The following is a 15,879-nucleotide window of genomic DNA, read 5'->3' as shown; positions in this document are numbered from 1 at the left end:
GCTATAGGACTGTTTGTTCTCCAACTATCCTTGACGTGAGGGAATGAAGGGTTACTTTTACGTCTCATCTGTGGTAGTAATTTAAGCTTACATAGATAGAAATTATTGAAATTATTGAAAACATTTTTATGAGTCTTCAGTCTTGCCTCCCTTTATGTCTGCCTTTTTTCTGAATGGATTGCATATAGCTGTTAAACTTTAAAGTCATAAGCCTAATGATTGCTTATAGGATATTACTCTGAATGCAGTTCTTATTTAATTAATATGCAAGTGATATGTACAATGTCTTATCTTAATGTTTAAAAAATAACATGCCTTCTTGGGAATATCAGTTATATTCCCAGAACATGATCGGGTATGATGGTTTGCAGAAGCTGGTGCAGTTATCCTGATATTGATATAGGGAAGCACAATTATCTTGGGCCTTTGGTTTTGTTGAGAAGAATGGATGGCTCCATATAAGTGTGACAGATGTGCTGAATTACTTTAGCACTCTTTTTCAGATTTGTGCATTATATGTGAAAGCCTCTATGTCACTACGCTCTTGACAGATCTGTTTCATGTATTACCTTTTCTTTTTTTTTTTTTTTTTTTACCATTTTACGTTACGCTAAAATGAACTTCAGGTTTTTTTCTAGAATTCAATGCTCATTTCATGGTATCATTTTGATGGTTTTTCCAACTCTTTTCATTGTATTTGCAAACATCAAAATCTACTTGTTTTATAAATATTGTTACAAATAAAAACTCCTGAGATTAAATAATTGATAAAGGGACAGGATAAAAAACAAAATGTTTATATTTGTATATTTAAATAATTTGTCTAAGATATTTAATTTTATTTTATCTTCTATGATAGTTAAGTTTTTTGGCTTTAATTACATTTTGTCATATCTTCCCAAGCTGTAAGGCAATATCTCTTGATTTAGATCCACAGCAATATTTAATATATTCTATTGAGATCATAGTAAAATTAAGTATTGAAATGACTGGAAAAAACATTTCAAGTAATTGACTGGAAAAAACATTTCAAGTAATGTTTTGAATATTCTGGCACATTTCTATGTATCTTGGTAGAATATATCACATTTTAATATCCTGCTATGTTTTGTTTTCTCACCTAGACTAGATAGTAGCCTGTGTTCTGACAAAAGATGAAGCATTACATGTTCCTGCATTAAAATAGAAACTCTGTTTCTAGATTTCAACTCTCGTTTTTGTTTTGAGGTTATCTGTACCAGGAAAAATGCAGAATTTGATAACAGATTAAAATTTTACCCTATTTTAGTTTTAAAGTAGCTCAAAGATTTCACAAACTTAAATAAATTCATGTGTCTTAATAAACTTTGGGTAACTATGCCCAATGCTGAGATAGTAATTAAATGAGATTTGAGACAAGGTCCCTGCCCTTGTGTGGATTATAAGTTAATCACGGATATGCAAAAATAGCAATTACATGTATTAAGCTGCTTTTAACTACACCTAAAGTTAAAGCCCACTTCTTTTTTTGGAATCAGTTTGTTTCACAGCGAGGAAATCAACATTTATTTTTTTAATTTCCATTACGGATGTGATAATGTCTTGATTTGGATCTTAATGTAATCTTATTATGTGGTTGTACCAGTATGTGGTTATTTAAGATTAAATCTTCATGTATTTCATTTTAAGACTGTTTTCCCCCTAAAGCTGTGTGTTATGCAGCCATTGAAACATATCACAACCAAAACTGATTAAAGAAATTGAACTTCCAAAACTTTCCAAGGAAACTCATCTAAACCTTAACCTAAACAATTTAATGCATAAAATTTATCCTTATTACTATTAGATAACAATAGGAAAATTTTAAGTTAACAAGAACACAATATTTCAATGCAGTTCTTACCCAGTATTTGAGCCCTCGCTACAAAAGAGGATAAATAATTCTTTCTTTTAAGAGTGAGTGTGAAAGGAGATTATTAATTAATTACGAGAATGAGTAGAGTAACTATTATGATGTACAAGTTCTGGTTGAGAGAGCATTAAACAGAGTCTAGTTTTCACATTCGTCTGATAACATAATGCAGAAATAGTAATATAAGATATACTTCAGTTTTGAATTTGACCTGGCTTCTTTCTTCCTTTACTATCTCCAGTTGTAAGCACAAGATGTACCTGGAAAGACTGCCAAACACCAGCATCATTATCCCATTTCATAATGAAGGTTGGACTTCACTGCTGCGTACCATACACAGTATAATTAACCGAACCCCGGAGAGTCTGATAGCAGAAATCATTCTAGTAGATGACTTCAGTGATAGAGGTAAGGTGCAGTTAATAATACTTTATCTGATTCTGTTATCACCTACATAAACATTGCAGCTTTACAAGAAGGCAGAGGATTATTGCGATGTTTCTTTATGATTCTATCTGAAAGGTGATTATGAAGTTTTGTCTATGTTGTGATTTCATAAAATGTTGGCCAAATGTAAAAGAAACCAAATGAGAAGTTGTTGGTATCATTTGAGAAGCTATAAGAAATTCGTATTACACTCCTGTTGTAAATTAGACAAGTGTTGGCAAGATGCCTCAAATTCTGCTTTCAGCTTCGGGACAAACACTGCAAAATATGTTATCATAAGTACATATGAGTGGTGAAATATTCTAGTAGAACTGTAAAATCTGTTTCTGTTTATGAAAAGTATCCATTATTCACAAGTATGATGCATTCTCCAGGCTGTGCTTGTGTTACTTCATAAATACTAGAAATTATAAGTAACACAAATAAATATTTTAACTCGGCACTTCTAGCAATTTTATCATATCTGAACAGTAACAAAAAATCTGATGTAACAGTGTTTTAGAAAATTTGACATAAGTTTTAATATTTTAACATTCTGATAAACACAATTGATTTTATAATATGAGGATAAATAGAAAGTTCCTTAAGATTAGTACTTCATTAATTATATTTGATTTGAATGTGGGAACTGTTGATACTGCAGGGAAAGTAAAGTCCCTCTTTCTTGGCTGGTGTGAGTGGAGAGGAGAAAACCTTTTCTAATGATTTTTATCTGTTTGGGAATATAATTTTCTACCTTATATTTCACTGCATGAAGAATCTCTGCTTTATAGTGCTGTGTATCTGTAAGAAAGAATGGCAGTAAAATAGTTTGATTGCGTATTATTCTTATACCTCACAGGAGAATACATTTGAAATTATATGAGTTAATTGAAGTTTTGAAATTTTTGTTTGCAGCATAAATGTCATTTTCTTCATATTATTCAGAAATTCTGTAAAAATAAAACTGTTTAGTGTGTTCATTTTGAGGTTTAAGAGAGAGTTCTAGTCTTCAGTGATTCACTTCAAATACTGATTCATCGTTTGCCTAATATTAATATGTGTTGAAGTTTATATGACAAAAGTAATGTTGTCTAACATCATTCTGTTAAAATAGTAAACTACCAACTTGGTGGTTTAGGTTGATTTCAAAACAGTTTTTGCCTTATGTTGCTTAGGAAGATGTGTGTTCAATACTACCTAAGAATATAAGCCAGTATCTAAAATTGATATTTATTATTTAAAACTTAATTTATATAACATGTTGATTTCTTTTTTATTTTAACTGAGTAGCCATTATTACCTCAGGCTAAAAATAGGCATTTAAAGTTTTAAGGCTAACACTTTGTTTTTAAATAAAAGAATGAAAAAGAGACCAATGATCTTGGGCTGCATATCGCCAAATAAACAATCTTCTTTGGTTGACTGATATCAAGAGAAATCAGACAGTGTATCTGTGGAGAATTTTCTACATAATTAACTCCGTCATGGTAAACGATTGATTATAGCAGAATTCTGACCTGGGGATAACACAGTAGGAAACACTTGGTAGCATAAAACCGTGGTTTGTAGAACATTTTTTGCTGAATATTTCTCACAGGTGTTTTCGATTGAAAGTCTTTAAAGAGAAGGAAAAATAGTGGCATCTACATTTGTCTTGACTTCAAATCACTGTCATCTTTTCTAAAGCAGTAACTCTGATGGACCGTCCTTCTGCATATGTTACCTGGGAAGTGTCTTTCAGAGACCGTCGATGTCATTAGTGTTAGTTTCATAGTACAAAAGGGAAAGAATTATTTGGAATAGTGATTTTGCTTTCCTATTGGACATTCTTAAGAATAATAATTATTTTAAGGCTTTAGTAAATCTTAGATATTCTATTTCTATGAACTCTCTAGTTGAAATTATTATATAATCATTAAATTTTCAAAAGGTTAATTTTTTTAATATTGCTTTTCATTATGTTGATGCACCGATACGTATAAAAGTAAACTTTGAAAAAAATAAGTGATAAAAATACTTCTATTATCTTTTAGAATATATTGTAATTCTAAATTTTGCATTGAATAGGAAAGACTCTTCTTCCAAATTTTCGTCTCAAATTACAAAATCTCATCTGATACAATATTAGAATACAGATAGGCTAAGAGAGCTATTGCTCCTGCTTTCTGAATAATGGGAAATATAGAAAATTAATATGAGAAACACAGGTTAGAATCCCAACACCAACTATTAACTGTATGACACTGGGTAAATTAACTTACCTATGCCTTATGTATTTTTTTAATCAAATGGGGATAAGTAAACTCCTTAGTTATCTAAGCAACTCCTCAGAGAGAGGTTATGATGGAGAGCTGCTTTGGATGGTTGAGTGAGTTGTGAACTACTCAGGAGAGTAATTGCTATCAACTACTGATTTCTACTCACCAAATACTCCCCTATTATTATATTATAAATAACCTCCATAACTGAGGAGATGCTCTCAATTTAATTAGATCTAGTCCACAAGAATTTATCTGTCTGTCTATCTGTCTGTATCTCTCTCTCTCTCTCTCTCTCTCTCTCTCTCTCTCCTCTGTCATCTATCTATCTACCATCTATCTGTCTTCAGAAGCAACAGTCAGAGTGCATGTGAAGACAAATTGTGGTAATTCATAACATGTTGGAAAATCATGACTGCATTCACATTTTTAAAATCTCAAATTTTGCTGATTTACTACATATACTGTTTATCAAAATTCCTTTTAAGATTATTTTCACTAGTCGTCTCTTGTTTACAGGGTGTCTAAGACAGAAATGGAAGTTTTTTCTGCCCCTTTTATTCTGATATTATCTATAGCCATGCTCTTAAAAACTATTATACCTTATACTTTAAAGTGTACTTATACTTTTTTTTTGGATAACCTAGAAACTGTAAGCCTGTAACAATTCTTTAAAAATCAAATTGACTAGGTCAGACAAATTTTAAAGTACAAAAGAAAATATGGTTTTTATTTTATCTTCCTTTAGGAAATTATTTCTGAAATGTTACACTTTATATTTATTTTCACAAATGTATTCCAATCCAAAGTCTGTTCAGTATGCATCTTAATGTCTTTGCACTATAATCCTCCTGGATATTCTGCAGTATCCTTTGGCCAAGGGCAATAAAATTTTGACAAGACTTAATCAAATATTACTGCCTTATATTTTATATCCTTCTGGTCAACATGTTAGCCACATTAATAACACAAGGTTTTTATCACCTGGAATTCATAGTTTCAAAAATGTAAACATTATAGTGACTGGGAAATTCTGTAGAAGTTGGTAGGAATAGAGAAAGAAAATACAAAAATAATTTGTAATTGAATAATTATAAATATTGCAGTGATGATTTTAAAAAATCTGCTTGAATAGGTTCGACCCAGTTATCAAAATGCTTGGGGAAGAAAAATGACTATCCCATCTAACAGTTCTCAGTTTAGATAGTCTTCCTCAACCAAGCTTGATAAACAGACTGTTGTTTTAGCCTCAGAACATAATCCTACTGTCTATAAAAAACATGAAGGTACAGGCCTGCAGGTAAGTTTCCAACAACAGCACTATGTTTTTTGCTATCCGAAGAGTACCAAAGGTAGTGAATGTGGTTATATATTTTTAGTAAGCTCTCAGAAATATACTTAACAACTTAACTTGAGGACTATAACAAGGCTTTAAGATGACTTTAAAGTAGGGCTAATCCCAGACTTATCTCCAAACTCCAGGCAACCTTAACACCATCCACATGGAAAATGTTGAAATGTGTGAAATAAGCTGGGGCTTAACCTCAGAGATAGGATATATTTGAACCTGACAATTCTCTAAACTGTGTATACTCAGATGAATGCAAGTTCAAATTGAGAATAGTCACAGGAGAGTTGCTGACACATTCTCCTAAATGCAAGTATGGAGGTATTGTCATGCACTGGGTACACACACACACACACACACACACACACTCACTCACTCCCTCACACACTCCCATTCACACACACTCACTCACTCTTACCCTGATTGTTTTAAACTTCCCAGTCAAGAAAAGTAAGTAGCTGAGCTTTTGAGTTTCACAAAGACCTACTATGTATGCTCCATGTACTAGTTAGAGGAAAAATTAGAGACTTGAAACTAGCTTCCCAATCTAGAAAAGCCACTAACTTTAAAGAAATCCAGTTTACTTTTCTGCCTATAGCATAGATCTTTGCTGCCTAAAGTGTGATCCACAGACTAGCAGTATCAACATCACATTAAAGCTTATTAGAAATTCAGAATTTCAGACTCCATTCAGATATATCACAATCATCATTTTAACCAGATCTATGTGTAATTTTTATGTAAATCAAAGTTTCAGAATATGTTTCAAATTGGAGTTGAAGCTTCAGTGAGCAATATGGATGCATAAATAGCATAACTTCAAAAAACTCCTGTTTCTTATACTTGTTATTATAAAATAATTTTTTCTATTTGTTTTTCGTGTAATTGATGTTGTTTATTGTATAATTGATGTGCATTTATAAATCTGTAAAGACTGGAATCAAATTAGCAATATGGATGCATAAATAGCATAACTTCAAAAACTCCTGTTTCTTATACTTGTTATTATGAAATAATTTTTTCTATTTGTTTTTTGTGTAATTGATATTGTTTATTGTATAATCGATGTGCATTTATAAATCTGTAAATACTGGAATCGAATTCTTATAGCATTATCTCTATATTATTTTATATATTATACATCTATTATTATACTTTGATAGATTTTGGCATTTTTACAAATTTTTAGACATTTGTACTGCCTTTTTATGAACTCGTTTTATAGCATTTTATAATTAATTTCAAGTTACTGGCATTACTCCCTCCCTCGCCAATTTTCCTTCTTTGTTATACAAATACCTTCCAACATTTTATAGATCTATTTTGCTTTGGAATCATTCAATAATTATCATGCCAAGTTGAAAAAGAGAAATGTGTGTGTGTATGTGTGTGTATAAAGCAATTTCTTTAAAGGTTCATATTACCATAAAAATCTTAGACTCTTTACATGGTTGAATGTGTATAAATCTTTAAAATCTTTTAAATCAATTCACAAATGATCTGAATCTTGAGTTTCAGGTTCTATTTTACTCACATAGTCTCCAAGTATATAAGGAAAGTTTTCATAAGCAGACAAATCAGCACAAGTTTTATAACCATTCAGAGTTGGAAGATATCGTCAGTGTGAAAAGGTTGTAAAATAGGTGAAGAATGGTGGTGCATTTTTATTTTATATGATAAAATACTAACCCTAGAGTGCATATAAAGATTCTGAGATGACAGTCAACAAAAATGTTTTAGTGCTGGTATTCTATCAGATACTCCACTAGACTATGAGACAAGCAATTTTTATGTCTTGGATTTATTGAGAGCTAGTCACCGTAAATGAATCTTAGAATTGTTTAGATTTACTATTCATATATATTTTAAATTATAAGGATAATTACATTTTAAAATCAAGATAATATTAAATACTAATAGCAGAAACTAAGAAAATGTTATAAAAGACAACTGTGTACTTTTCTATTTAGTAATTTAGCATTATCTGCTAAAGAACTGAAAGAAAGCTGTTCCATTTTTCTGATAATAAATTCATATATCATGTTGCATAATGGTCAAATGGGTCGTTTTAATAAAATAGTTCTATTTTACCAATTAGTTTAGCATTTACAGTCAAATGGGAGTCTAAGACACAGAGTGACACTGTTTCCTAGGGTCATAAATATGAATTTAAAACAGTAATGTGTTCTCAAGGTCAGAGAAAAACAAGCCTACCACCTACAAGAGTAAGTTTTGGAAGTTACAACGTTAACTCATAAAAAGTCTCTTTGCATTCATAAAATATAACCATCAGTTGCAGAATACATTTCAAGTAGCATCTGTATCAGAAGGCAAAACACTTTCGGGATTTCTCCCCCTCTATTTTTAAATTAAAATTTGAATCACACATGGTATAGCTGTCAATGTAAACCAAAGAATTTATCTGACAAAAATCTTGAGAGTTATGGATCCTCGTTGAACTTTCCCTTTGCCCTAATGTTTGGAGTAGCATTTTGTTATATTCTCAGTTTCCTCTACAGAGCTAATGTGAGTAATCTCTCCAATTTTCAAGCGTTACTGAGGGTTACACACACATTTACAATCCTCATAATTACTACTAGAATGCTTTATTTAGTCCAGTACAAACCTTTTTTAAGTCGGTGTTTATTTTACTACTTAGTATAAAGGATCTTGACATAAACGTATGTGTATTCTGAATGAATTGTGTTTTAAATGAGCCTTTATTAAACTGGCACTGATAGTTTCAGAGCACTGCCAAAAAATTCTTATGGAAATTTTACTCTTCTGTCTTCTAAAGAAAGTAATTATATCTAAAGTCAATAAAATTAATTTCAGTTTCAGTTAAGATTCAGTGGGATTTATATTTAATTTATAAAGATACATTTGTTGAAGCTTCCATACAAAGACATTCTTAAGTAGTTAGTTTTAGTAAAAACTCCTTTTAAATGTTCTAATGCAGAATGCGAATATGTAGTTTGAGAGAATGTAGTCACCAAAATGAAATGCTTTTAGGCTAATTTTGAACACAAAAATAAGTATTTTGTAAAACTTGTAATAGAATAAAGAGGCAGAGCCTAAGTTCCAGTGTCCAGTTGCCCTGTACGTTAGATATCATGTATAATATTAGAGCAAATTTCAAAGTTGGAAAATTTTATTATTTTGTTTTCCTTTGTCATTTAAAAAATATTTTGTACTTAAAAATGAATGAAATCAACAAATTAAAATGTACCGTACCTCTTTTGTGAGGTGTCTTTTAAAACTGCCTGTATGGAGTAGTCAGTCAAATGGTGGTTAAAATATTTATGTTTGCCCAATAAGTTGCTTCTAAAGTGTTTTTTCTAATATTTTTGTTTTAAAGAGATGATAAGTCTCATCCAATTGTCATTTTTCTAACTAATATTTTGATCATTTGCTGTTCTGTTCTCTGCTTACATATTGATTTGAAACATGTGAAATTGATTTTTCATAGGACATTAAATGGATGAGTGGCAATTTCATATATTTCTTCCTTCATAACAAGCATCTTAAAACCTATTTGTCTTTGGATACAACAATGATTTAGGGCTCTATTTTAAATCAGTCCTTTTAAAGACAGAGAATGGTAGCCCCCATCATCAGGTGGTAGATAGGGTGATTGGGCATTCCAGTTGCCTTCTCTAAAGAAAAATTTCACATGGTTGAATTAATATGGGTTTAGCATAGAAGGAAATGCTTCTTTTCAAAGCAAAACTGTTACAGTTCACCAATGCTACAAGGGCATGACTTCCTCAAGAAAAATAAATTGTGCATTTTATTTTATGGCAGATTAAATTCCATTTATTTTCCTTGCAGACAGCTGTTTTGAGTAGGGTGTCACTTGTACGAACCATTTTATGGATGTTGGGCTTCAGATCTTAGACAGGCATAACTTTCTCTGATGAAATGAAAGGTTATGTTTTATGATTATTCCTCATGTCAGCAAACTTCAGCTGTGAGCATTAATAATACAGTGTTTAGTATTTCAGGCAGCTCTTTCTGATGTCTAAATATCCATATGCTCTTAATTTAAAAAAAATAATAATTGCATTGACACCGCAAAACAACACAAATATTTTCTTCTTTATCCTGAATTATAACACTTAGAAAATTATCAGTCTCTCATCAGTCAAGATTTTTGATGAGCTGTCAAGTTTTAACCATCAAATTCTTCTGTGTTTATGAAACATATTTTAACAAAATGCTTCTTATAAGAATTAAATGTTTTATGCCAAGTGGGTAACAATTCCACAATTGAATAGTAGATAGTATCTTTAAGATGAGGCATTTATAGGTGACATTGTACATTTGTAAGATTTTATAGATGAGTAAAAGGAGACTCAGAAAGGCAACCGCCTCAGTCACACACTAGGTCAATTTTACATGCTTAGATAAAATTGACGATTTTTTATGCTAGGTATGCAGGGTTCCCCTTCTCTGTAGTTTTTTCAGACATCTAATTCTGAGAAACTGAAACTATTCTGATAACTATCTTGAATTTAATAAAACCATGGTACAATTATATAGACACTCTAGATAATTGAATCTAATTTATTACCCGTTTTTTTGTCTTAGGATCAGGATTGAAATAGAAACCATCATTTCACTGTGTATATACAAGTATCTCAATAGAGGATTCATGAGAATTATAAAAACTTGATTCCAGTATCCATAATGGCCTTCTAAGACTACAGGGGGCCAATCAGAGCCTTTTTCCTGGAGCAAACAAAGTTTCTAACTTTCTGAAAGGCTCACAAAATAATAAAATTGGTCATAAAACATAGTTAAATATGTTCATATAGGTTTACACGCTCATATAAAGTAAAATTTATTGAAGTGAATAGAACTTAGGCTGGCCCTGTGTAGGTCATCTGATTTTGTCTTTATTCTGGACGTATCATTCCAGAGTTAGGCAGCCTAAGAAGGCTGCTTCATTTCACAAAAACCAAGACACTTTTTAGATTGTCCAGGGCCACTCTGGTATAAAATATCCACAGATAATGAGAGTTGGTCTGGGATAGAGGGAAGCTGGGCTGGGAACAAAAGGAGAGTGGCTGAGAACAAGATAAGCACTCAATACATTTTGGCCATTTTTGTACTTGATATAAAGAGCTGAAATTGAACTAGCTGACCTCTAATTTTATCTCGGACAACTTTGAGTTCAGATTGGTTTCTATGCTTTATAGGTTATAAAAATTATGAAACAAATAATAGTTTATTTGTTTAAGGACTATTGCCTTTGAATAGTTGCAAAGTGGTAGGAAGACCCCTTTACCTTTACAAAGAGCAAACACACTATCTTCAGAGACCTCTGGTGTCCCTATGATTTCATAAAGTTCCTTCTGAACTTGTGAGACTACCATTAAAAATTGTAACTCTGTGTATTACAGAAGCCAGTGAGCTCTTTATTGAGGGTTTATTAACTACTTAGCTTAAGTAAATAATTCATAATTTATTTTCACTAAATGGATGATTTAGGAAATAAAAATAAATTAATTTATTTAAAGTATGTAATAATTTAGTATCAGACCTCTCTGCTTTATTTGACATTGCTTGCAACAACACTCCTTCTTACCCAGGGCATTGTTTAACAATCATTCTGGCTTTTCTACAGTCTTTTCTTCCTCTCCATTGGACATTGCTGCTTCTCACCACCCACAGCTTATGCTATTGTGTGCACTGTGTTTGAGTGATCAATTCCTACTTTCAATACAATTAAACTCTTCTCTTCTGACCTGAACATTTAACAAACCACAGAACTTCTGGGCTTAAATGACCCACAGATATTTCAAACTTAATGTGTCTAACCTCTCCCAGTTTTAACTATTTATTCATAATTTTATGTCTCCTTTTGATGACATCATCATCCATCCAAACTAGATATTTGAGAATTATACCTGTGATTTCTCTTTTTTCCTCATTCCCCACATCCAGTTAATGAACAAGTCTTGCCAAATTTATCTGCTGAATACTTTTTAAGTTATCCCCGTTTGAAGTTCCATTCTACAGTGGCTTCTGTTCACTCAATTCACTTGTTTTCTCTGCCCCTAGCTTTGTCCCACTGAAATTCATCATCCATTGTCAAACCGATCTTTATAACAAGCACTATTATCCAAACACCTCTCTTGTTAAAACTTTTTAGGGCTTCTGGAGGCCTAAACAAATCCCCACCCTTAACAGATCAAAGTCCGTCAAGAAGCCCTTAATTTGCTCTCTATCTAGCTCATCTTTCTCTATATTCTATCTTCCTTTGTTACCATTGCAAAACCAAGAAGGCACATTTTTCCTCCACACACCATTTATTTTTCAATCCTATGTTTTTTTGTTTGTTTATTTGACCTCACAGATTGCAAGGACCTTGTCATTTTACAATCCTTTATTTTTTCGCCTACAGCACCTGGTCTTCCTAGGTGGTTTCCCATCCAAGTACTAACCAGGCCCTCCCCTGCTTAGCTTCCGAGATCAGACGGGATCGGGCTTGTTCAAGGTGGCATGGCCGTAGACAGTCCTGTGTTTTTTTAAATCCTGTTCTCTCTACCTGAAACATATCTATAACACTTCCCTTTTTTCTATGCCCCTTATTCTAACTAATCTTTTAAGACTAATATAACACCTTCAGCCCACTTTCCTGTAAACTCTCCCATATTATGCCTCCCAGGTTATGCCACTTACTAACTGTGAGGCCTTGAAAAGTTTACTTTAAAACAATAACAACAACAACAACAAAAACCTATGACTCAATTCCCCCCAACAGTAAAATGGGGATAATAATGGTGCCCATCTCATAAGATGGTTATTAAGTATTAAAGTGAACATGTGTAAAGTGCTTGGGCAGTAGACAGCCCATAGAAACCCATAAACCTTTGGAATTAATTTTTATTTACTACCACGATATTGAGTCAATACCACTGCAATTTTCACATTGTTTGGATATGAGTTTCTATCTATCTCCCCACTACCAGCCAATGAACTCTTTGAAGAAGACGATCATCATTTTTTTTTTTTTTTATGATTCTGGATAATAGTCAAAAAAATCATTGTGAATTGAACCAATCTGTATATTTACTCATTTACTCATCCTGAAAGTAGAAATCATTCACTTCTTCAAAATTAAATGTATAAAAATAGGTTTTAGCTATTAGAGTTTGTTTCTTCAGTTCCTTTAATTAATTAAAGTGGATGAGCGGTTCCACAAAATAGAAAACTTTGACAGTGCACAATAATGACATATGTCAGAGATAATGGAACTTCCGGGAACAAACTACACTTCTTTGCAACAATTATTTCTTAATGTTACAAGCTCATGATCTATTAGGTTACCCCATCTGAGAGAGGTTGTAAGTAATATAGGGTATGGTATTAATTATTTTAAGCATGTTATTTGATTTTTCCAGGAAAAGATAATTTCAAGAAATCAGAATATGGTAGATGTAATTAAATTAGGATCAGAATTTATTTATGATCAGTGTCAAAAGAGTTTTATATTAAATACAAAATAAATTTTATTTATTTTGATTGAAAAATTCTTTGATCTCTAGGAATTTTTAATTCCAAGAGCATGAATCTATTAACAGTTGAAAAAGGATGGCATTTCTTTAAAGTTGAGTCTCAGTGGCAGGATAATATGGGATGGGAAAAGAAATATTTATTGAATACATTTGACCCAATGTTATATACAAAGATTTAGAATTTTAAATAAATGTGCAGAGGAATGTGTTTCATACCTGATTATCCCTAATCAAAATGAAGCTAATGGAAACAGTAAGATAAATTTATATATATTGTTATATATAAGATGTAATATTATATATAAAATAATAATTAATGTATATGATAAAAACAGGAAATTTTTTAAAATAATTTTTATTCAAATTAAAGTAACATATGTATGGCCCAATTCCCCACCTGCAACTATCAGCTCCATGAGGGCAGATACCGTTGCTTGTTTTTATCACTGCTATATCCCCAATGCCTAGAATATGGAACAGTAGGTGCTTAATTAATATTTATTAAATTAATTAATAAATCATAAATGCAAAAGTTCCCTCCATTTTCACAGTCAATGAATTAACTCTCTTAGTGTCCACAGTTGCAATACAGCTGTTTCCATCCTTTCCTTGCTCTTCTTCAGATTCTTTTTTGCTGTAAACTCCAAACCTAATATAGTAAATCTTCTAAGAAAATCATAATGTATGTAGTGCATTCCTCCAAGTTTTAACTTTTAAATAAGAGCAAAAGTTCATGAAGTCCTATTATTTTTGTAACCCTGACAAAAATCGGAGACATTTTAAGAGCTTAAAAAGCCTGGATGACCCACCTTTATATACTGGGTACAATTGAAGACAATTTCAGCTTCCATTAAGAGCTTTGTTATACACAGGCCATGTCAAAAAACTAAGCCTTATATCACTGTGAAAAGAGCAGCAATTCATCTGCATTCATTTCAAATTGAAACAAGATTGTGGAGAATTTGAAATAGATAATTTGACAGCATATGTTTTGGTGATTGTTAGGGCTCAGAGGGAACTTTCTAATGTTTATTTTCTCCCACTTTTTATTACTAAACATCTTATTTCATATCCATATTACTTAAGGTTATATAGAAACTGTATGTGTATCTGTGTATGTGTGTGTGTGTGTGTGTGTGTGTGTATGGCTTTCTGTTGACTGTTTTTGTATAGATCTGGTTAACATATAAAACAATATATCAGTTTAATTTGAATTTTAGATAAAACTTCAAATCTAACTAGTGTCCTATTTTGTTTGCTAAATCTGGCAAATTTATGTATAGATACAAATTGCAAAAGTGGTTACAACCATTTAAATTCATTAAATTTAGGAATGCAAAAAAATAATTTTGTTGGTAACTGCCATATTAACGTAAATGACATATTTTATAGTAGTCTTTTTATAAGACATATAATACTCTTTCTGCTTTTCTTAGGATTAAAAAAAATTATTAACACCTTGCCAGACGCTGACTAATTGATTACTATGGGTAGATGAATTGTAGACACATGAAAGTTCTCAAGAAGACACTCAGGAATACATGAAGGCACTCAGGAATTAGAAATAGTTTCTGAGATTTAAGCTTTAAAATTAACACCTTATGCGTTCCAATAGAGAGGTGCAAAGTCCCTTAAAAGAGTCATGATCGTCCCCAAACCTCTGAGATCTGACTGCAACCAGATGGATGTGGTTGTATTGCAAGAGAGAGAATAAAGGCAAGAGAGGGAGTTCAGCTCACATGGGTATCTAGTGTTTTGATTCTTCTAGTATTTGTTTCCATTTATTGACTAACAAGTAGGCTTGTTATTTTCTTCTATACTGGCCTTATTGAAAAAAAGAAAAGGCCTGCTTATGAGGATGTATTTTCATTTCTATGTGCTTACTCGTATTAATAATTAACTTGAGCTTTTGCTGAGATCTGCTGACAGAACTGGGTTTCAGAAGTTGCACAGTTCAGTCATATTAGACCTTGGCAAATTTACCAAATAATGAATTGTCCCATAAGGCCACTAGATGGACAAGTTTTCTGGAGGTGATACTATTAAGAGTATAATCTTGTTGCTATTCATATGCCTGCATGTGGTATATACTAGAAAAACTGCTTTAAACTATGTAAAAGAATTCTGGTCCTATATGTTGTTAAGTATATTTTAATTTCAGTCAGTTCTAGCTTTTTAAAAATATTGCCATGTTCTGATTTATGTACAAGAAATTGGGGTAGGGGTTGTACTAAATCTTTTATTTAAATGGACATATTAATAATGCAGACATGTTCCATTTTTTACTTCTACGAATGAACAAAGTCTCCTTGAATTAGTGGTTTAGTTATACCATATAAATCTTAATGCATACATGTTTTCTTCCTAAGAAATTTAAATTAATAAATTTAAATATGTACATGTCTCATTAATACATCTCAGAAACAATGT

General features: G+C 31.7%; 1 protein-coding gene and 1 non-coding gene across 2 annotated transcripts in view; one reads left to right on the top strand and one right to left on the bottom strand.

The window, feature by feature from the left end:
* The window catches only part of GALNTL6 (polypeptide N-acetylgalactosaminyltransferase like 6), an 888,106-nt gene that overhangs the window by 365,950 nt on the left and 506,277 nt on the right, over positions 1-15,879 (top strand). Inside the window, exon 5 of the mRNA XM_006906317.2 lies at positions 2,133-2,299. Coding sequence (XP_006906379.1) covers positions 2,133-2,299 — 167 coding nt within the window. The remainder of the gene's footprint in view (positions 1-2,132; positions 2,300-15,879) is intronic.
* On the bottom strand, positions 12,327-12,445 carry LOC112475188. The gene has a single exon (XR_003044597.1). It is a non-coding gene; the product is annotated as a 5S ribosomal RNA (ribosomal RNA).

This window comes from Pteropus alecto, unplaced genomic scaffold (genome assembly GCF_000325575.1).
Source record: "Pteropus alecto unplaced genomic scaffold, ASM32557v1 scaffold50, whole genome shotgun sequence".
NCBI lineage: Eukaryota > Metazoa > Chordata > Mammalia > Chiroptera > Pteropodidae > Pteropus > Pteropus alecto.
This window is presented reverse-complemented; position numbering and strand designations above follow the sequence as displayed.